The sequence below is a fragment of the Vanacampus margaritifer genome, chromosome 16, assembly GCF_051991255.1.
Source record: "Vanacampus margaritifer isolate UIUO_Vmar chromosome 16, RoL_Vmar_1.0, whole genome shotgun sequence".
NCBI classification, from domain to species: domain Eukaryota; kingdom Metazoa; phylum Chordata; class Actinopteri; order Syngnathiformes; family Syngnathidae; genus Vanacampus; species Vanacampus margaritifer.
The window spans coordinates 13834270-13856344 of NC_135447.1; the positions used below are offsets into that span (position 1 = coordinate 13834270).

The 22075-nt window shown below is 42.0% G+C and overlaps 2 protein-coding genes across 3 annotated transcripts in view; one reads left to right on the top strand and one right to left on the bottom strand.

Moving 5' to 3' along the window:
• Window positions 1-15537, bottom strand: part of ppm1e (protein phosphatase, Mg2+/Mn2+ dependent, 1E) — a 30116-nt gene extending 14579 nt beyond the window's left edge. The window contains exon 1 of one of the 2 annotated variants that reach the window (XM_077546121.1): window positions 15072-15537. In XM_077546121.1, coding sequence (XP_077402247.1) covers window positions 15072-15256 — 185 coding nt within the window. In that variant the 5' untranslated portion in view covers window positions 15257-15537. Of the gene's footprint in view, window positions 1-3975; window positions 4103-15071 lie in introns of those variants that run through there. The other variant, XM_077546122.1, reaches the window with a different exon arrangement.
• smg8 (SMG8 nonsense mediated mRNA decay factor) lies at window positions 15458-20805 on the top strand. Its single transcript, XM_077546120.1, has 6 exons — window positions 15458-16766; window positions 16933-17436; window positions 17511-17907; window positions 18197-18342; window positions 18818-19696; window positions 20403-20805. The coding sequence occupies exons 1-6, from the start codon at window positions 16164-16166 to the stop codon at window positions 20613-20615; spliced, it is 2742 nt and encodes a 913-aa protein (XP_077402246.1). The 5' UTR covers window positions 15458-16163; the 3' UTR covers window positions 20616-20805.
• Window positions 20806-22075: the final 1270 nt, after the last annotated feature.

Genomic DNA, 22075 nt, shown 5'->3' on the forward strand with positions numbered 1-22075 from the left:
GATTATTGTCATGTTGCATGATCCATCTTCTACCAGGCTGTAACTTCACAAAGAACGGCTTCAGGTTATGATCCAGAATTTCACAATATTCCTCAATTCATGATTAAGATAATTGCTTCACCCCACTATTGATCGACAATTCTACTATCAACTATTCAGATTATTAAAGAGCCAAAAGTAAACATCATTATGATTGTGTTAAATGTCATGTGCAAGTCAGTGTCAGCCGTGTTAACAAAAAGCCCCCCCGCCCTTTTGCTCTCTCAGCAGTTCTATTTTTAGGTGCACCTCTGGATGTTTGCAGAGCTCGTTGCTGATGTAACACTCGAGCGGGTGTGCAAGCCTCGACGGGCCACCGCTGGACCACCGAGTTGCACCTGCTTTCACCTTCTGATTTGACCAAACTCAACTTTTTCAGATGGCCCACTTCAACTCGGCAACAACAAAAAACCTTGAGGCGGGATTACGTAATCCACCGCCCAGATTAGCACGGAATTGTCGAGATCCGATACAGGGAGGAAGCATTCTGTTGTGACCTCCACTTTGGTGGCCCCTGACATGTCTGTGATTTTAAAAGGACTTAAATATTAAGGTCTAAACTCCTTTGAGTAGTCACTATGACACAAAATTGAACAGGCATTAAGATTCAGACACGTCCACTTTTAGCCCTAAAAAAAAATTGTTTATAGAGTCTGATTTCATATTTTTTTCAAACCAATGTGTCAAACCGCCGCAGTGCAGCGCCAACTAATGCATAGGAGGACTTGCTCAATGGCAGATTTAGTTTGCCTTTAGTATCCAGGCTGGTATCTGTGGCCTCCAAAAGTATCCAATACTTTAAAATATGGCCATTATAGGCCCGATACGATACATTATATAATAAAAATATGTTAAAGACAGCTAGTAACTATATAAAAATATCTGTTAAAGACAGCTAGTAACAACTCTAGTCTGAATTGTTAAAAAAAAAAAAATAATCCCAATTTGTCGCTTTTAACAGCCTCGCTGTCCGTGCAAGAGAAACAAATGTCAATTTGTACGCGGTTAGCAGAAGCAGCAGCATGAAAGTGACTCATTTATCATTGATGTTACCTTGTGCTATTTATGACGTAACCCAGCACACTCAACAATGCAGAGAAGCACCTTGTGGCTGCCAAGAGGCACGCATGCAAGCACCATCGCTACCAAACGCCGCCATCCTCTGATAAATCATCAGAAACATTCCAATACGTAACTACCATACTTCAGCGGTTATCAAACTGGTACTTGGGGGCCTGAAAAATCTTTAACATTTTAGGTAAAAGTATTTATCTATTTTTTTTCTTCTTTAACATTACATTTCTTTAACATTTACTTCTTATGGCATGGTACTTATGTTTAAATAACATTTTTGGATTCCAGAAATAGAATAGAAAAGCTGTCATTGTCTTTGTATGTTACATATAAGGTACAACAAAAAGTAAAACGACAAGTTGTTGTTATCAAGAATGAAAATAAAATAGAAAAAAAATAATAATAAAAAAATAAACCAAACAAGATTCAATGATCAAGTTGAATCATCTTATGAAGGGTACTTGTGAAAAACCACAAATTTGCGAACCCCTGCTCCACACAAGTGGAGGTCTGCCGTTACGTAATTCTGGCGGCACACGGGTCGAGCCGTGAGCTGAGAATAGCTCGCATCCAGCCTCGACTTTTTAGTCCTCCACAGAACAAACGTATCATTTCCACTTTTTGCTGCTGTTTTATGGCCGCAAGCGCCACAAATACGTTGTGTGAGATGCTGTGGTGAGAAGAAGCTAAGTACAAATACTTGCTTACTGTACTTAAGTCAATTTATCAGGTGGTATACTTTACTTTTGTGGTACTGTTTATTTATATGTGAAAACAGATAACTGCACTTTATACGCCTTACTTTGTCAAATTAGGTTTGTTGCTATTTGTTTATCTGATACCATCTATCCAAGTAGATAGTGTGTGTCCAATAAAAACAACCAGGGAGGGAGGCTCGGGGTGTTGCAACAATGCTAGCAGCTACGACCAACCACATAAGGTGTGGAAAACAGCCCATAAAAACAGTTAAGCTTGAATTGTATTTTTACTCGTGGAGGCAGCACTTCATCACCAAGCCCTACATCAACTAGGCTTTAAACCGATGACCGGCTGGATCAGGATCGGAGGATAGTTATCATTTTATGCAAAATTAGTGATCGTCTGTAATGTCTTAATTTGCCCAATCAATCAATGACGTCACTGATTGGCACCGCAAAATAAGACCTAACATGTTATATTGAATGTTTATTAGTGTTTTTTTTTTTTGTTATTCCCCATTTCAATTGGCATCTTTTTCAAACGTGATCAATGACTGGCGGGAAAATCCTGACTGTGTAAATCCTATATGGAACCTACCCACCAGGGCTGCTTTGCATTCATGTCACCTGCCAGCCACGCCAAGCATGACTCATCATTTGAATTACGACTGTCGTGAACGCGGCGGGGGCAAGCTGGCGATTAAGTACGCCACGTCCCGGCAGCTGCAGGACGCAAAAAAGGAGGACACTGCACACTTTTCTTTTTTGAAGGTCACAGTGTTGCCAAAAATGGGGCCTGCTCTCCAGAGTTGGAATTAATGAAGGCACCGCCTTTAGAAACGCGATGTGACTCACTGCTGGAAAAGACCAGTGAGGCTCCATTCTACTTAGCGCTCAAACAATCCTACATTTTATTTATATTAATATTAATATGTCAGTGTAGATGAGCATATAAAAAATGATTTTACTGTCACATGAATTTTAAATTTAACAGACAGGAAAAAAAATATTAAAGGAGGCATATTATTAGAGGTGCAACGATTAATTGACAACTAATTGATAATCAAATTAATGAGTTATTCTTTTTTGATAATCGATTAATAGTTTAGAAACCTACTTGTCCAAATCCTCAGAATTTCAGCCTCTCAACAGTAAATGTTCTCAGATTTCTTTAGTCTTATATGAAATAGGTCTGATTATCATTGTGCTGAATCAAAATATACGAACATCTTACCTTACATTTTACCAACCAAACCAAAGGAATCATAACAGTAACAATAGTCATTTTGGGGAAAAAAATACTGTTTTTGAATAAAGAGATGGAAATTAAAATATTATTGGCAGCCTAACATATGATACATTCTTAAAAGAGTTTCCATGTGCCTGCTTTTGTCAAAATACACCAAACATCAAGAATCACATTACAACACCGTTTTTATTGTCATCATGAGAACCGGGGACGGAAATAGGGGGACTACAACAAGGCTAGTGGCTACTACTAGCCCAAGTGTGGGGGAAAAAGTCCCCCAAAACAGTAAACCATGGATTGAATTTTCACCCATGAAGGCAGCACTTCGTCACCAAACCATCTAATTACACTTATAAGTGGAGCAGATCTGCAGGGGGCATGTGGCTAAACACAGAAAGATAAGAAAATGAAGTTTTACATTGGATCAACTTAATAATTTTGTGTTGCGTTTTCAACCAGGCCTCAACACAAACGTTTGCTTGCAAGTATTTGTCACCACATTCAAGAATTTTTCTCCTTTGCCTTCCTTGCACAAGTCCGGACAGGGCCATCGTAAATTCTTCGAAAGTGACTCAAGAGTAAACAGTAGCAGCAGAAAGGCGAATGTCTTCACAACGTGGCTGACATATTGCATTGAAAATGTGACCAAAATGTGCTAATTAACATTCAAAACTTGCTGTTAATCCACTAAGGTCGAACGCGAGTTGAATTGAGCGGATTTAACTAGTACTACTCATTATTATTATTTAACGCCAACAAAATGAGCCAATGCTAAACAGTTGGCAAGCACGGTTAGCATTAGCGTGCTAGCAATTACCATTTAAGGTAAACAAACACTACTAACTACCATTTAGTTCACACATACATCGATATAACTACATTAAACATGCAATAGTGTCCTAAAAAGTCACTTACAGACGATGTTTCAACAATAGTTCATGAGTAAAAGTGGAGCCGAGCTGCCTCTTAGCTACAGTGAGCTCAATACCTTCCCGTCCAATGCGTCTACAAAAAAAGTCCCTGTAGAAACATGGATGGCGGTGTAAACATGGTTCCGGCGCAGCTCCGAGGTATCCGACTTGGTCGATTTTTTCCCCCAGCCCTACTAAAGTCAATTAGAGATTTGTTTTTTAATCTCTAATCATCCCTAATAATAGCACAGGATTCGAGGCCTCTGCTATATTAACGTTCCGGGAAAAGCAGCGTGCAGTAATACGTAAGGCTGGTCAACTTCCAGCCACAGAAAAGCAGGAATTTGGGCCGCTCTTGGTGGTAATCCCAACGAGACACTCTGATTAAGAGATTATTCCTGCTACTAATTTCAAAAGGATGGCCTGGGATAGCCCGCCACCAGCGCCGCGGCAGCCAGAAGAGGGAAGGAAGCAACCCGGACGACGGATATAACCTCCCAAATATAACAAAACACGCCTGACATCCAAAACCTTGATTATTTCTCTACATGTCTCGGTGTGGATCCCCTTCTCCAATTGGCTGATAAATTCTAGTGAAAAATATCCACCAATAAACTTTTGCGGGCACAAATTCCGATGTGTTCTCAAAAAGTCCAAATTGGTGCACTTCAGACCCCCACCACTAGATGGCGCCGGCAAATTTCACAACATCATCCCACCATCAATTCACATTGGTTTCCCTGCATTGGAAGGACAAGATCAGGTGGTGGCGCTAATGCACCAGTAAGAAGGTTTGCCAACTGCCAACAGACACCACAGATGAAGAGTAAGGAAAGACAATATATTAGGAACAGTCGTGTTTTCTGCACTGATTTAAATACAATAGATGACTGCTGATTGGTAATAATTCTCCCAGAGTCCATAGGGTTGAAATAGGTCAACTGCTTTAAAGCCCTGTTTATAAAGTGGAGTAGCCCAGATATAGCCCAGGGTATGAAGCAGGGTAACCCACTTTAACTGTAGACATGGTCTAGGAAGAAGGCTAATTCAGACTGGCTGTTAGCCAACATTCAACAACATGGGACTGAAATCCTTTGCAGGAAAAGTAAGGGGTGGTTTCAGTTTTGTTTCTTTTTTCTCAAAAGTTGCTCCAGAAAGGCCCACGGAAGCCTGGGACGACATGCGTCTTCCGGGGATCAAATCTCCCAGCCTCTTGGTGCTCTGATTAAACAGTGAAAAGCCAGCACATAGACAGACACGCAGACAGACAGATGGCGGCGAGGAAAAAAAAAAAAAAGAGGACTTTGACAAAGTGAAGTTCCTTGACAACAAGATGCTACCAGACAGCACAATAATAGGAAATAGGTGAGCTTGGCAGTAAATAATAAAGGATAGGTTGGGGGGAAAAAATACACAAATTGAAGAATGCTAAACTGTGAACCTGCAGGCGTTCTTTTATCTGAAAAGAAAAAATTCTTCAAATTACTCTAGAATTCTTCAAAGCAATTCCCACAAGGGGGAAAAAAACATTAAACTTGTTTCAAATAATGTCTGTCATTTGCTTTACCGAAAGTAGAGACAAAATAAAGAATAGATTAAAATCTTAAACTACTTTTGTGAACAAAGGACATATCGGTCAGCTCAAGTGTGAAACTAGTTCATCTTAAAAGGAGGTCAGCTCATTGCCATCCACGTGGCACGCGCCGACTCGCCGTCAAAATCATCTCGGCTGTTGAAATCCCAATCTCAATTCCGGATTGTTGCCGCGGTGACGCGCATCCCACAGTGACACTGCACTTGTGCTAAAGGCCTACGTCGGATGTCATCCAACTAGCTGGATGCTAATGGATGGCTGCGCAAATGAAAAACCTCAGGGCTTACGAGGTGCTTACAATGAGACATAATGTCCCACTGTGTTGGAGACCTTTTGGTTCAGGACGTCGGCCTCCCCATCTGTCGCTTGCATTTGGTCCGAAACGAGGAAAAAATAACCGGCGGGAAAGCAAAAGCAGTCATTAACTTGTTCAGGGTGCAAGACCAAAAAGATAACAGCCTGCAGATTGCCCTCATTGCACTTGATTTAACACCAGAGTGTATATCGGATTTTTTTCAGACTATTGACAGTGTTCCATTCCCTTGCTATGTCGATTAGGTTTACGCTTAAGACAAAACAAATAAATGGCTTTATAACTTTTCATGCTTCATGAAACAATTAGTAAACGTGGACTGCACTTCTAAAGCATATTTCAGTCATAATTTAATCGGTTGAGTATTTTTTCAGGTAATTGTAATGGAAAAAAACATTTACAAATTGTCTATCGTTTTCTTTTTCTTTTCAAAAAACAAGACTTGCAACAAATTATGATTCATTTGCTGGTTTGGTCTGTACTGTGAGTAAAATAGGAAAAATTGTAAGGTAATCCTTTTTCCTAAAGTAAAAGCAATTGTTATGTTTGGGTTCAAAACAAAGACAATCAATCCACTTAATGGGGGACTACAAAAATCTGAGAATATTTACTGGTAAACTGAAATTTCGAGCATTTGGACAATTTTCTTATTATTCAATTGAAAACGATACAGCTAAATGATTCATTGATTATCAAAAATTATCGATTAATTTGATAATTGATTAGTTGTCGATAAATTGATTAATAATCGCACTTCTACATTGACCTTATCTAGACACTTTAAGATTAATAAATACATTCAATAAACAAATAAAAAACAAAAAATAAAGCCTACTGACTGACCAAAACGAACCAGAGTTTTTTTCTATTTCCAAATTGCAGTCTTGGAAAATTGCATTGGACTACACTGCGATGTCAATTTGAATTTGATTAATTGTTCGGCCCTAGTTCAGACACTTTTTTTTTTTTTACTAACCTAACGTTTCATTCATCACATGTCTTTTCAGGCTTTAATGTTATATGATTAATGTTATATGAATAAATTCTACAAATGCGAATTTGTCTGTCTTTTTCCAACCTGCTCCGTGTCGGCGGGGATGAAAAAAGCTCACTCATTTCCAAAAAGGCCTCAGGAGTTACGAGAGCAGGTGGATATTAACGCTTGCCGCATTGGTGTCCGACTGCCTAAGGAAATCCTCATTAAGCGAGATTGTTGGTGCATCCCCACAAAAGCGAGCCTTGCCCTTCAAACAGAGGACACAACTCATATTTGAAGGTGGAGGAACTCATTTAAAAAAAGAGAAAGCACATCCCTTGGGGTTGAAAAACTCACGAGGAAGATACGAGCCATCGTTCAGATGATTTATTTATTTTTTTTTGCTCGGACTTGCAAGCAAAAATTTATGATGCGTCAACTCAAGTCACTTCACAATAAGCAGCAGATACGATAAAACAATAACGTACTGTCACATACTAAATGTGAAACGTCTTGTATGGCGTTTTTTCAAGATTGTCGCAGTGGATTCACACAGCGGGTTAAGTATGGTGCCACCGGTTGTCATGACGCCACGGCAGAACTGTCGGCATTCATTAGCGACATGGCACTTTTCACACTCACTGTAACCTTAAGTGTGTGCGTGTCTGTGTGTTTGTTTCAAGGGAACACTGGAGGAAGTCGGATCAACCCCCTGCGTCTTAGCAGTGGGAGACGCACAAGAGAGGTTCTCCTCTCTGTTATCTTTCACTTGTGTGTGTGTGTGTGTGTGTGTTCACATCTTCCTACGGGTATATATGTTTGTTTGTTTTTTAAAGAGATAGCAGTTCGTTAGACCTGTGTTTCCGTAACCTTTATCAAGCAAAGGCACATATGCCAAAAAGTTCGGCTTTCGATCGGGTGACATTTCAGAATGAAAGTACAGTCGAACCTCGATTTTTGTGGCAAATCCGTTCCATAAAGTCTGACTTACTCCGAATGGTACAAAATCCAAAGCAATATTTCCCAAGGGAAATAATGCTAATCCAATTAATCTGTTCCAAATTGCCACAAATTGGAACAATAAGTTTTTATTAACATGCCTCCAGGTCTGCTTGGCAAAACTGCCAAGGAATTACTTGGCAGGCCGCTAGGGGGAGCGCCTGTGGGGAAATGTATGGCAGACTTCAGGCGAAGAAGACTCATGATCTTACTTTTACTTGTGTAAGACATTTATTATCTGTCCAGCGACTGACTCAGTTTTGCATACGTAACATTTGAAAACATATTTTATGATTCGACTTTTTGAAGCACATAATTTCTGAAGAATATCAATATTGATTCAATTGGATTTAATATTTAAGTAATTTTATTTATTTTCTTTTGCAATGTTACACCAAAAAATCGTCAGAGTTTATAAAATGAAACAATTCACTATGTGATTGACTGATATGTTGCATGAAAATAGTGTTTAAGAAAGACACAAATTTGTTCACAGAAAGTGGTCTCTGTTAAGAAGACATTTGTATTTGTTTAAAAAAAAGAATACACTTAAGTACTCACTGTGAAGAAGACACCAGTTTTAATATTTTGTTTCAGTGATGGTACAAAAAGATAAAAAATTCTCATTGAAAAAACATCTATTTATGTCTTAAGTAGTTTTATTGTGGATTATCGTGAATTTATTACCTGACCAATAATCTATCCATAATCGCGGTATCGTCATATCTTGAGATAATCGTTATCGTGAGCCTTGTATCGCATATCGTTAGGTACCCAGAGGTTCCCACCCCTAATAACATCCTGTCAAAAATGAGGCCTACAAAATAAAAGTATAAATATAAAAACAATTGCACTACATTATTTGTCCTACATGGCACATTTAGTAATCAAGCTAAAACTACTTCACTGTTCACCACACCCTTAAAACCGCTGGGTCAAAAAAATTGGACCAAACCAGTAACATGGGCCAATTTTACTCAACTTTGGGTTATTTTGTACAGAACTACCAATTTTTGGGACAAAACACCCCAAAATGGGTTGCTTTAAATAACACAAAGTTGAGTAACATTGACCCAAGTTAGTGGGTCGGTCCAATTTTTGGCCCAAATTGGGTTGCTTTTGACCAAGCATTTTTAATAGCACAATTTTGGGCCACCTGGTGCACTATTAAACTACAAGCTTTGATTTTGAAGATCTGACTTTTGACAGGATGTTTTAACAGCTGGCATCGTGGAACACTCCTATTTCTGTTGACGCCTTTAGACACAATTTACGGAATGCTTTGGAAGAACGTGCATCGATTCTGGGAAATTTTGAGGAAAAAAAAAAAAAACATAAAAACTAGTCCATATGAAAATGAAGGCTCCACTGTAGAATTAACCTACGTTAACTACTAGATTCTATTTATAGGAACAGACCCAGATTTCACACTGAATGAAACTGCTTTAACACAGGTGTTACACACTGATCACATATTGTCAAGCTATAGTACATCATCCTCTTCATTGTTTTCATAGTTTCTCTCCGACTTACTACTACGTCTTGCGTAACAGTCCCAAAAGTCACGCACAATAAACCACACAGTCTCACACGCACGATTTCTTGCTGTTGCAATGTAGTGTTGCGTTTGGATATAAACCAGAGTTTTATTCACAAGGCATCAGCAGCCAAAAAGAAAACAACGCTTTAGGGTGAGGAGAGTGCATCATCTTCTTTTTCACATGGGACTCACAGCTCCAGACAAGATCAAACGGATTAGTGTTCTCCCGCTATAACGCGTTCTTGCTAGTGGAGGCACACCTAGCCTAGCTATCATTCATCGACAAATTCAACATAACGTTAATATTATGCTGTCTTGAGATAAACGTTTGCAAGCAGCTACGCGTCTATGCTAGGAAAGCTAACTAGGAAGGCTTAAAGCTAATTTTTGCTCGGATGTTACTTCAAAAAGTGGCGAAGAGCACAAATTTTATGCAATGTAGCAATATTCTAATGATAAAAAAAAAAGAAAAGTTTCATAGAGTAAGTTAAGTGTCCAAACATTTGAAAATAATATAGTTTGGATATCTTAGCATTAAAACCCGTGGGTGGTTTTGTGACCGGTTTTGGGCTTTTTGATGGTTCTGACTAGGCTATTTCAAAATAAAATACCACCCACAGGTTTAAGCTTTGAGAATTTTGTTAGGTTTGGTTTAAGATTTTGCTTTTTAAATAAACAATGTGTAATTCTCTTTTGTTTTATGTATGACTTATAATAAAGTAAGGGGAGAGGGTAAAAGTATTCCAAAACGGTCTCTATATTGCAGACTTTCTGTAACGTATCCCTTTCGATAAACAGGGCTTGACTGTAGAAGCTAAGAGGCATTTCAAGACACATACATAAACTCATCGTAAAAACAACAACATCCATCAGCCGGCCTCCGCATCCATTGAACCGTTGAACTTTCCTCTCGCAGAACTATTATTAGCTGTTCAGCCCAGAGACAAACGAATGACACGTCGGATGAATCACCGGACCTGCTGCCTCCGACTCGCAGCGCTAGCTAGCCGTTAGACGTCCACGTAGGCCGAACGTGGGGCCGTCAAGTCTGCTTGGGCAGCTGCAGATGGTCGTGCCAAAAACGTTTTCACGCATGAGGCTGAAGAAGCCCCACGAGGTTACGAGGGAAAGACGATGAAGCGGACAGCGAAGGGAGATCACTGAAAAGATGGCAAGTAGACTCAAAACAGGGAGGAGAAATTTCTAGGTAATTCACGGAACGTTTCGGGTAAGTTTTCATGGGAAGTTAAAAAGGGGATGCAGACAGACATTCATGTTACAGTAAATAAGGTAGGGAATAAGAAAAACTGTAGCATTACCCCATGGCATTATGGGGGAAAATGCTTATGTTTGTAGCATTTGGTCAACATTTTATTTTAGCAATATGTTTAAACAACATAGCCCAGTCAAAACTGTTTACATTAACAGTCCCACCTTTTTGTAAATAAATGATGCAGTTGGACGTTAAAAAGTCCGTAATGACAAGTATTATATTTGAGTGATTTATTTATTTTTGCCATGTTTAAGTAGAGTTTGGGTTTTTGAACAATATTTGATAAATTATTTTCACAACAATTGCAAGATATAATGGCATTATCAAACATCCATATTTAGTATTGTCAGGGTTTTTCCTGAGTACAAAATTCAGAGGTGGCCCCCTCCACCTAATTTGCTTGCCATTTCCAGCCTAAGCCACTGATATTGCTCAACACAGCGCTCCAGCTGTGTTGATTGAACTAGGGCAGCAACGCATTTTGCGCCCTTATGGAGGCGCTATATCAACAGCAATGCACCAGAAAGACCTGAAGCAACAACAAAAGAAGAAACAGCTCTTTTTCTTTTTCTTTTTTTACTTTAATGTACCACAAAAGAAATAGATCATGGAGCAACCGTTGCACACGCCCATTTCCTGGTTGCGAGGCAGAGTCAAAGTCATAAAAACACAGTATATACAATAAACATAATAGTGTTTTACAACAACGCTGAACTATATTTACAATTTAATATGATACAATTTACTAGTGGATGATTTTTTATTATTGTAGTTTGAAAAATGGCAAAAAATTATGGCAATTTTGAATTCATTCAATTTCTCATTTCTAGCCTTTGATCGTAAAATGGCTGCAGGAGGGCGGCTCATAATAGTATCGGTCACCGCAGCGAGTACCGATACCTTAAAATACTGGTATTGGCACCAATACGATACCTGGTATCGGTAGTCAACCATCATAGTCAGGGTGATACCACCTCTGCCTCAATTTGAGCCAGGAAAAAAAACTGGTACTCAAATGTAAGTAATCATACTCAGTCGGAAAAGTGGTACCAATGAAGTAATTTCATTGAATGGTTAAGGAGAAGTAAAAAAAAAAAATATATATATATTTTTTTTTTTTAAAAAGCAGAAACAAGCCAAACCAAATAAAAAAAGCAGAAGCACAAAATGTGTAACTCACGACTCGCATAAAAGTTTACATACAGCACATTAGCGAGGTGCTCAGCTGACCTATAATTGCTTTTCCCGTGGGGGAGCCTGGGCAGTTGGCATGGCAACTATTGTCCGAGATGCAAGGTTGTGTCAAAGCAGACATATTGGCATGCGTGTTGTTTGGTGGCTTCCTTCCAGCGCGCTGCTGAACGCTGACACCTCAGTTGGCCGAGGCGCTTTTACGTTAGTGTTTCGGTTCACTTTTGTGTTTTGCACTTTATAATGATTTGTAAATCAACTACTTGCTTAACTTTAAAATGGTAATGAACTGATAACAGTTATAATATTATAATAAAATGTTTTAGCCTAGTTATGATTTATGCCTCCTCTATCTGCAGTTGAGTAAACAAATGCCACCGGGCACTATTCTGTACAACACAACTGTTTTAATTTGATTATCAACTTCACGTGGACCACTTTTAAAACACTTCAGACATCAGACAGTCAAAAATGTGTTAACTCAGACATAGAGGAGAAAAAAAAAAGATAATGAGTGTCAGTGATGTTTCCCCCAGATTGAGCTTAGACGGCAAACCGGAGGAATTTGGTGGGAAGCCATTTCGAAAAGCCAGACTGGGCCGAGTCCAGCACTTGAGCCAGAACTGCTTTTAGGAGACTCGCTGACATCAGGGTTTCCCCCGCCAAACAAATGACAGCTCAGCCAAAAGGCAAAGATTTTTCCACTTTTGTTTACCCAAACAAAAGACCAGGAGAAGACCGGGCAAAAGAAAATTCACGATACACAAAAATGGTATATTGGGCTTGTAGGTGACATTTCAGAATGAAAACTTAAAAGGTACTATAACCTTTTCAGGTGAACTTTGTTTTAACTACCGTAAAGCTTTTGACCTTCACGTTGGATGTTTTATTACTTTTTGCAGATGTATTCTATTTTATAACTGAATGGCAAAATCCCCAACAGATGAACCTTTCTGTGACTCTTCCACTCTTGTCTTTGTCTCTGTTGCAACCTGCTGATGGCACAAAAAGTTCCTGACATCTGCATTTTAGCCTGTTTTACTGCCGCTTCACCCACAAAATTCTGTTGTCAGGGGCTTATAGTTTCATCAGCAGTTTGCAATAGAGATACAAAGAGACTGGAAGAGTCACAGAAAGCAATATAAGCGGACGTGGGGGAAAAAAATTGTGAATTTTGCCATTCAGCTCTTTTTAGAGAAGAGCAAGTTGTGCAACTCTTTGTGACTAGTTCAATAACGCAAGGGGATTGATTGAATCAAATTAAACACTATTTAAAAAATAATAATAATAAAACAACAACAGTATTTGTGACGAATGACTGCAGGAGCAGGAAAAGGAAGTCCCCCCTCCGCCTGTTTGGGCTGTCGTCACCCTGGCGGAGGAAGCGAAGAGGGTGGAGTTGTGCATAGGGTTTTGACACAATAACAACGCAGCGCTCATCAGGAAGGAAACGGCCAACCTTTAGTGCCTCTTCCACACAATGTCAAAGGCAAACACTTACGTGATAGCCTGGACGGGAAAAAGGATGTTACTGCAGATTACAAGATGGTTGAGAAACGGAAACTTGACTTGAGCGCAGTGTGGTAGGGGTTGGCACATCTGCCTCATGGTCAAGAGGTGTTGGGCTCCGATCTCGGCTCAGGTGCTGTCGTTTTGGTTAGCGACGGAGTTAATATCAGCAGCTAACACTTGTGTAAATAAAAGTGTCTATGAACTGCAAGAGATGGCATTTAGTTACTACCATTTTTTATTATAGCGAAATGGAAGCCTTATTTGAGAGGGGCATTTACAGTATATTATTAAGTGGAAAAGAGGGACTAATTGAGGTATGGTGTCTATCAAAAGGATGGACAGTATTTGGGGGAAAAGGATGCTCGGTTATTTGAGGGAGGTGTCTATTTTCTTGCTTCAGGTTACGAGAAATCAAATTTCACCCAACCAATGAATCCTGTTGCATTCAAGTGTCTGGGGACAAGTAAGTTTGCAGAATGAAATTAATATTTTGTTGACAAATCCTACAGATAATGTTCATGTTGTGCTTAAAGTGAAAAGTTTCAAATGAACTCAAACAGCTTCAGCAGGTTGCATCCAGTTTGGTTCAACAAACTCAAAAACACCCCAAACTGTCAAAATCCAAATCATGTAACAGACAATTTCGCACGTCCGTCCGACTGACTGCGGTGTTACTTCTCTCAACTCACCAAACTGTCAACTAATTCTCACAGCATCCTTTGTAGTTTCTCCATAAATGTGCCTCAATTGACTAGAGACCAGTCCAGGGTGATCCCGCTTCTCTCGCCCAAAATTAATCTGGGACAGACTCCATCTTAGGCGCGATCCTAACAAGGACAACTGCAATAGAAAATCAATGGATGGTGGATTTGCATGTTGCAAAACACCCCCCTTGTTCTCCGCGAGTTTCATTATTAAGGCCTGTCACAGATGCTCTCCAACACCACTGGAGTACCTCAGAGCACCCCCACACGCCCACGGTGTGTTTAAAAAAAAAAAAAAAACGAAAAGCACACTCCTTTCCAGACACGAGTGCAGCGCGGGTGCCCTAGATGAGTGCTTCCCTTGCCAGCACACTTCTTTCTGCACCTATTTTGGATTCTAAACCAGGCCAGCATCTCATTTTTTCTTTTTGGCCATTTCTGCCAAGTATGCTCACACACACACACACACACACACACACACACACACACACACGCACACACACACACACACACACACACACACACACACACATCTAATCCAGTTCGAACTGCACACTAACTACATTATGTAAGAAGTGCATCATCCTCTTGAATGCGTCTTGTGTTGCATTTTTCCTGTCAGGAATTTGTCAAATGGAGGCAAATAACAGAGCCGGTAGGGTTATTTTTAGCCTGTGAGAAGAAGATGGTCTTCCTCCCAACCTCCTATGTAATGATGACGTCGGCATGTTACGCAAAATCGGGGGTTCACCTTTGGATTTGGGGGATTTTTTCTCAAGTGCTCTGCAGTACGGCTGTGAATAAAGTATGCAACTAAAAGCAAATATAATTTTATTAAAATTATGCAACTCGTTTCTTTTTATTTTTTGGACACACCCAGCGCGCGTGGTTGTGAGGTTAACGGGCGTGTGAACCAGACCGAGCCCCCCTTTCTCGCAGCTTCACCCTAAAATCGAGCAACATGCGCATAATTTATAGCAGAAAAGTATCCACTTAACTATTTGTAGAGGTGCTGCATACACAAATCGAGGCATTCCCCCTCCACTTCGTCCTCGCACACAAGGTCCGTCAAGGGGCGTAAGGGCAGCGGGTCGCTGTCCTGCAGAGGAGGGCTCATTTCGCGGAGAAAGAGCTCCAAGAACCGTCGGAAGGTTTTCTCCTCTGCTGCACAGCCGGCCATCATTGCTCATTCCTGGACACGCTCGCACTCGCAGCTCCGCCCGTCGCTTCGCTTCGCTCGGCTGGGAAGACTCGCGGCGACACGCTGGCCCGAACTCGACGGGAGACTTTTGTTCTTAGGGGGCGAGCTTCCGAGCTAGCTGGTGCCGGGTGGCGGTGGCGGAGGGTGAAGGGGTAAACTACCGGCGTGCGGACCGAAGAGACAAGGGAGGTGCTAGCGGACTAATTTCGCTAAGTGTTGGACTGCCCCCATTCACCGCCGAGTGGGAGCGCGCCCGCTAGCTGGGATTTCGTCGGATTGGAAGGACGTTGACGTCACGGATGACGTAGCACGCAAGACGTGAACGCGCACGCACAGCAGCCATTCTTGGGCTTTTTTTTTTTTAATACTTGTTCACGAACACACCGAATATACAACAAGTAATATATATCAAGCTAAGCAATAGTAAAATCAATTATAACATGAATATGACATAATTTTTTTAAAGTGAATTTGTGTCGGTCCGTGTTCTATAATCTCATTTCACAACAATGTAATATTTTTTTCCTCACCAATGGCCTTAAAAGAACAGCAACCTGCCAGTCTGTATACCTTTTGGTCCAGAACAGTAATTAAAAAAACGTTTGTTCTTTTTTTAGCCTCACAAATTAAGACAATGCAATTTCTATGATTGTTGATGGCATTTTATTGATTTTGCAAAATCCGTTTAGTGGTTTTATACGTCGAAATTTATTGTAAAAATAATATTACATTGACTATGAAGTGAATTTACGCAAGTAGGAAAATTTACGTTTTTATGTCCTTTGTGTCCAGGCGGACAGTTTAGTTAGAGAACCGCGAAGTAGTGTTGGTACGTCACTATTTTGATTCCCCCTTTTTTTCGGTCCAAAAGAAGACGAAGGAAGCCAACATGGCCGTCCCCGTGAGCATGGAGGCGCTTCTTCGAGCGGCCGTTTTGGAGGATGCCGAGCACCGGGACGAGGGCCTGTGCGTGGTGGGCATCTTCGGCAAAAGCAGCATGCAGCTGGGCACACTCAAGGAGTTCCTCGTCAACACCCTGGCGGACAAACATGTCTTCTCCGCGTTTGGCGGAGCGGACGACGGGGGTGACGGCGGTATCCAAGCGCTGTACAACCCGGACAGCCGCGTCTTGTACCTGCTGCTCAACTCCGTGTGCGACGGCCGCCAGCTACTGCGGGCCTGCCTGTCCCAGAGCGCTGGTAGCGGTCATGCCGACGCCCACGACTTTTGGAAGGGGCTGGAGCGGCAGCACTGCCTGCGCCTGCTCTATTTGTTCTCGGTGTGTCACGTTCTGCTGCTCGTTCACCCCAACCACACGTTTGACGTGACCTACGACCGGCTCTTCAGAGCCCTGGACGCCCTGAGGCAGAAGGCGCTGCCCCTTATCCGGGCCGCCGTCAAGGACTGCCCGGTGTCCAAGGAATGGAAGGTCAACTGTCGGCCGTGCCCACCTCGGCTCCTCTTCGTCTTCCAGATGAGCGGAACGCTCAAGGTCCATCATTTACATACACACTACACACCATCTTTTTTTCGTTTTTTTTTTTTTTTTTTGCATAGGTTAAGCCCTGCTCCCTTCAGGTCACCCCACACGTTACAACGGTTGCTTTTTGCTTTTCTTGACATAAAAAAAAAAGTTTCTGTATGGGTTCCTTTTCCAGGTCCCCAACGGCTCCGAGTCAGGCGTCCACTCGGACAAACCCAAGAAGCACTCGCCCCGACGGCGCCTGCAGCACGCTCTGGAGGACCAGATCTACCGCATTTTCCGTAAAAGTCGTGTACTGACCAACCAGAGCAGCAACTGTCTGTTCACCGTGCCCGCCAACCAGGCCTTTGTCTATGTGCTGCCCGCCTCCGATGAAGACCCAGTGGGCGTCCTGCTGGGTCAGTTGCGCTCCAACTGCGTCTTGTGCGAGCAGGACTCAGGCGTGCTGGTGTCTGGCCCGCGGCGTTACCAACAGATGCGCCGCTCGGCTCGGCAGGGCATGGCGGAGCAGTTGGGTGCGGCGGTAGCAGCGGGTATGGCACTGGCCGACTGCACCTTGAAGGAGTTCCTGTGGCAGCACGTGGAATTGGTTCTGACCAAGAAAGGCTTCGATGACAGCGTGGGACGGAACCCGCAGCCATGCCACTTTGAGCTACCATCCTACTCCAAGTGGGCACAGGTCAGATTATTTTTTTGGGGGTTCGAGGGAGTTAACCTTTACAACGCAATTGAAAACCTTTTTTTCTGGCCCAGGTGGCGTTGAAACTCCACCATGCATTAGCGGGCGGTGGCGAGGATGAGGCGGCCGAGCTGGCGGCCAAGGTTCAGGCCCAGCTGAAGGTGCTGGACGGCTTCCTGGACGCAGATGCCAAGTTCTCGGAGAACCGGTGCCAGAAGGCGCTGCCGCTGGCACACAGCGCGTACCAGGCCAACCTGCCGCATAACTACACCACGGCCGTGCACAAGAACCAGCTGGCGCAGGCGCTGCGCGTCTACAGCCAGCACGCGCGTGGCGTGGCTTTCCAGCGCTACGCCCTGCAGGTCCACGAGGACTGCTACAAGTTCTGGAGCAACGGGCACCAGCTGTGCGAGGAGCGCAGCCTCTCTGACCAGCACTGCGTTCACAAGTTTCACCTTCTGCCGCAGGCGGGTAAGCACAAGGCTTTTAATTATTATTTTTTTAAGATAGTTAACAGGAACTCAAACAAACAAAAAATGCAGATTCAAATGTGATTTTTTGTGTGTGAAAAGTAGAACATAAATGCTTAAGGTCTGCGTGCATTGGGGCTACATTCAGCAGAGTGCAAAAAGTTGGCACCGACTCTTAAAGCGAATGGCAGCCACCTAGAGCACTGGAGTGGAACTGCATGTACGTTTATGGGCTACTTGAGATGAATCCAGTTGGTGACTTTCAACTCCAGTTTTTTTTTTTTTGCTAGGAGAGAAAACAGACGTGGATCACAACCCGCCCATTCTCAACCACAACAGCAGGGGGCGATCCACCAGCTCCTGCAACTGCGGAAGGAAGCAGGCCCCCCGAGAGGACCCCTTTGACATACAAGCTGCAAACTATGATTTTTACCAGGTATGCAATCGCCAACTTCGAGATGTCACATAAGGTTGCTGGCCCACTTAAAGTATGCATGTCTGGGTTTTTTTTGTTGATAAATATTTTAGTTTTCAAGGAAAAAACTGTCTACAGCTTTAGTTATGTTTTTTCATTTCTTTAGGTAAAACTAAAGTTTCTGAATTTTTACACTCGTAAAAAATATTTGGGAGAAAAAACAAAAGTTTTCCCAAATTTTGTGAAATCATAATAATTCAATAATAGCCAAAAACAAAAATGGTCGACACATACTTTTTAGTTTCATATAATGAAAACAAAAACAAAACAATAGATTTCGTAAAGAACACATAGTCCCAACATTTGGACATGTTTATTTTCATACAAAAATTGTATAGTTTATTTATTTATTTATTATTATTCACAAAATTTGAATGTGAAGTTGTAAAAACAATAATGTGGAGAGCTTACCCGTGTTGTTGTTGTGGTCGTGCAGGCCATGGAGGACAAATGCTGCGGGAAGCTGGAGCGAATCAACTTCCCGATCTTTCAGCCGAGCACTCCCGACCCGGCCCCAGCCAGCAACCAGACGCCGCACCCCCCTTCCAATGCAGACGCCGACCGGCTGAAGGAGCCCGGCGCCGCCCATGGCCACACGCCCGGCGACACTAGCTTGAGCCTGGCGCTCAGCCTGGGCCAGTCCACCGACAGCTTGGGTCCTTACGGGGACGGCGACTCGACCGCAGCCGCCGCTGACGGCCAAGTGCAGCAAAAACGTCCCAGCCTGGCCGACCGGCAGCCCTCCACCGTGGAGTACCTCCCAGGAATGATGCACTCGGGCTGCCCCAAGGGCCTGCTGCCCAAATTCTCCAGCTGGTCCCTGGTGAAATTGGGCCCGGCTAAGTCGTACAACTGCCACACAGGGCTGGACCAGCCTGGCTTCCTCCCCGGCGCCTCTTTCCTGCTCCCGTGGGACTTGATGATCCGCTCCCGTTCCGAGGACGACCCGGCCGAGGCCCTGGACGGAGGCGCATCCTCATGGCCGGCCCCCAACAAGACGCTGGTGGGAAAGAGGGGGGGTGCAGGCGGTTTGGGGAGGAGCCGGCGGCGTGATGACACGGCGCGGGCCTACGTGGGCTTCGAGTACGAGGACGGCCGAGGGCGGCGCTTCATCGGCTCGGGGCCCGACAAGATCGTCAAGGTGCTGGGACCGGGCGGTGCCAAGGAGCCCGCCGGCAGGGTGCTCAACGGTGACATGCCGCTCTACGTGCCATCGCCCTCACAGGGACGAGGGGTCAAGCCTCACTTCGCGCAGCTCATGCGGCTTTTTATCGTGGTGCCCGAGGCCCCACTTGAAGTCACCCTCAACCCGCAGGTACACGCTCGCACCGCCGCCAATAAAAGCACGCATCTGCAATTGGGTTTAGAGTTCCTAAATAGAAATTAAAAGCATGCGTCACCAAAATTTGTAATGTTAATATTTTTTATCTAAATACTAAAACATCTCTACAATTTTTCTTTTAAAATAAAACGTGTATATTCGCTGCAAAGAAAATTAAAATGACCAAAAAAAGCCTCCGCCAAATTTTTTTTCCATTTTATAAATTTATTTTTCATCTTTAATTTGTATTATTACATTTTGTTTGTAAAATCTTTTCGTTTAAAATGATCTTAAAAGGTAAATATTTCCAAATTTAGTATTAAAAAAAAAAATATATATATATATATATACATTTTTAAAGATCATTTGTACATGAAAAAGCATGAACATAAAAAATTAATGATAAAAAAAAGCATTAATACATAAATGCTTATACAAGCAATAAAAGGAAAAGAAAACGGAGATGCATGATTGTACTAAACAAAAAAACGGAGTATTATTCAAATTTTTATATCACCACAATAGTTGGAGGAACAGGCATTTTATTTATTTCTAAAAATTAAAGATAAGTAAACTTATAAAATGTTTTTTAAATCCCCAATTTAGAGTTGAATCCTCAAATTTGCAAATGAATGCTTTTCATTTTTACATCCATAAATTTGTGTATACGTTCTTCTGATGGCATGAATGTATTTTGCAGGTGCAGCCCGGTCCGCCACCGTATCCCGTGTTTCACCCGGAGCAAACGGATTTGGCCTTGCCCCCCGACGGCCTTTGGGTGCTGCGCTTCCCGTACGCTTATGCCACCGAGCTGGGACCCTGCTACCCCCCCAAGGAGAACCAGCCCCTGGGCAACTACAAGGTGCTACGGGGAATCCTCAAAGCCACTGCCGCCAGCACGCAACCTCAGTGAAACCTGCAATGTGCAATCTCTGATATGGCCACCCGAGGGCGACAACCGTTTAAGAATGCTCCTACCGCCAAACATAAAAATACTCATTAAACTTTTTGATGTAAATAAATCTGTTTTGAAGTAACATTAACTGTTAATGTATTTTGCCAGTGTTTGGTGATCATTTAGTTGATTAAACATTTACAATTGTGTTGCATTCTGTATTCTTAACATGGGCAAATGGATATCTATGGCTGTGTCATAAGTGACTCATAAAAACAAGAAAAGTTCCTGAAGAAAATTAAATGTAATGTTACATGAACTATATTAAATAGCATAACATAATTAAGATCACATTAACTAAATTATTTTTCAGCAAATGTACAGTATATTAAGTGAAGTAGTTATGAGCTTCATTTAAGTTTGGCTTTCATTTCTTGAATACAAGGAGGCCAGAACTTAGACGTGGACTATTTAATTTGAAAGTAGGCGGAGTCCAATATCCCTGTCTTTGATAAGCAACACGGAAACGGCTCAGTGTTAAATCTTTGTGTAGTATATAACCTGAAGGAATGCAGCCAATAACAATGCGGTTAATAACAAAGCTTGCCATTCAAGGTCATCAAGTAGAATGACAGGAGCACAAGTGACATGTGATCAAGTGTTTTTTTTCCACATGCAATTGACAGGTTGAACACAATCTGTTTTATTTTCCTTTTTTTTCTTAAAGATTTCTGACAATTCTTCCTCTTAATAACTGAAATTTTATTTTTTGGGCCCTGGGCCAAATTTAACTGTCGCTATCATAAAACATTTGAATGTTTTAAGTAACATTTTAGCATTAACCATCAGCTAAGTAAAAATAAAGAAAACCTAACTGCTTTACAAGCGTTAAAGACTTCACTCTGTGACTATGACAAGTACTCGGACGGTGCTAAAATCTTGTTCCTCAACACAACTTCCTGTGTATCTTCTTCCCTAAGCATTATTGTAAAAAAATATATATAATAATTAAATCAAGAAAATAGTAAAAGTCTCATGCCAATCTTTTGAAACGACGTGATGACTCTGACAAAAGTATTGCAACACTCCTGGAATTTTGCTGCTTAATTCACTCAACTTCTTGTGTATCTTCTCCAAACCACTTGTCTATGGCAAAAAAAATAAAGCTACAGAAGAAGCAAAATGAACATGCTAGTCCTTTGATAATAAGTAACGACAATGACAAAAATACTGTGACGCTGCAAAACTCTTGCTGCTTAATTCACTCTCTGTTTATCTAATCGGCAAAAAAGCCAAATAAAAGACCAAATGTGACATTAACCCTAAAAAACCTTTTAGGAATTACATTTTTAATTGCAGGACCATTATTTATCAGTTCCTTGGTGACCTTCAAAGTGGGATTGGCGTAAATCTGGGCTAGTGTTTAAAGCGACAACAAGCGTAAAACAAAAAACGCAGAAACAAAACATCACGCCTGT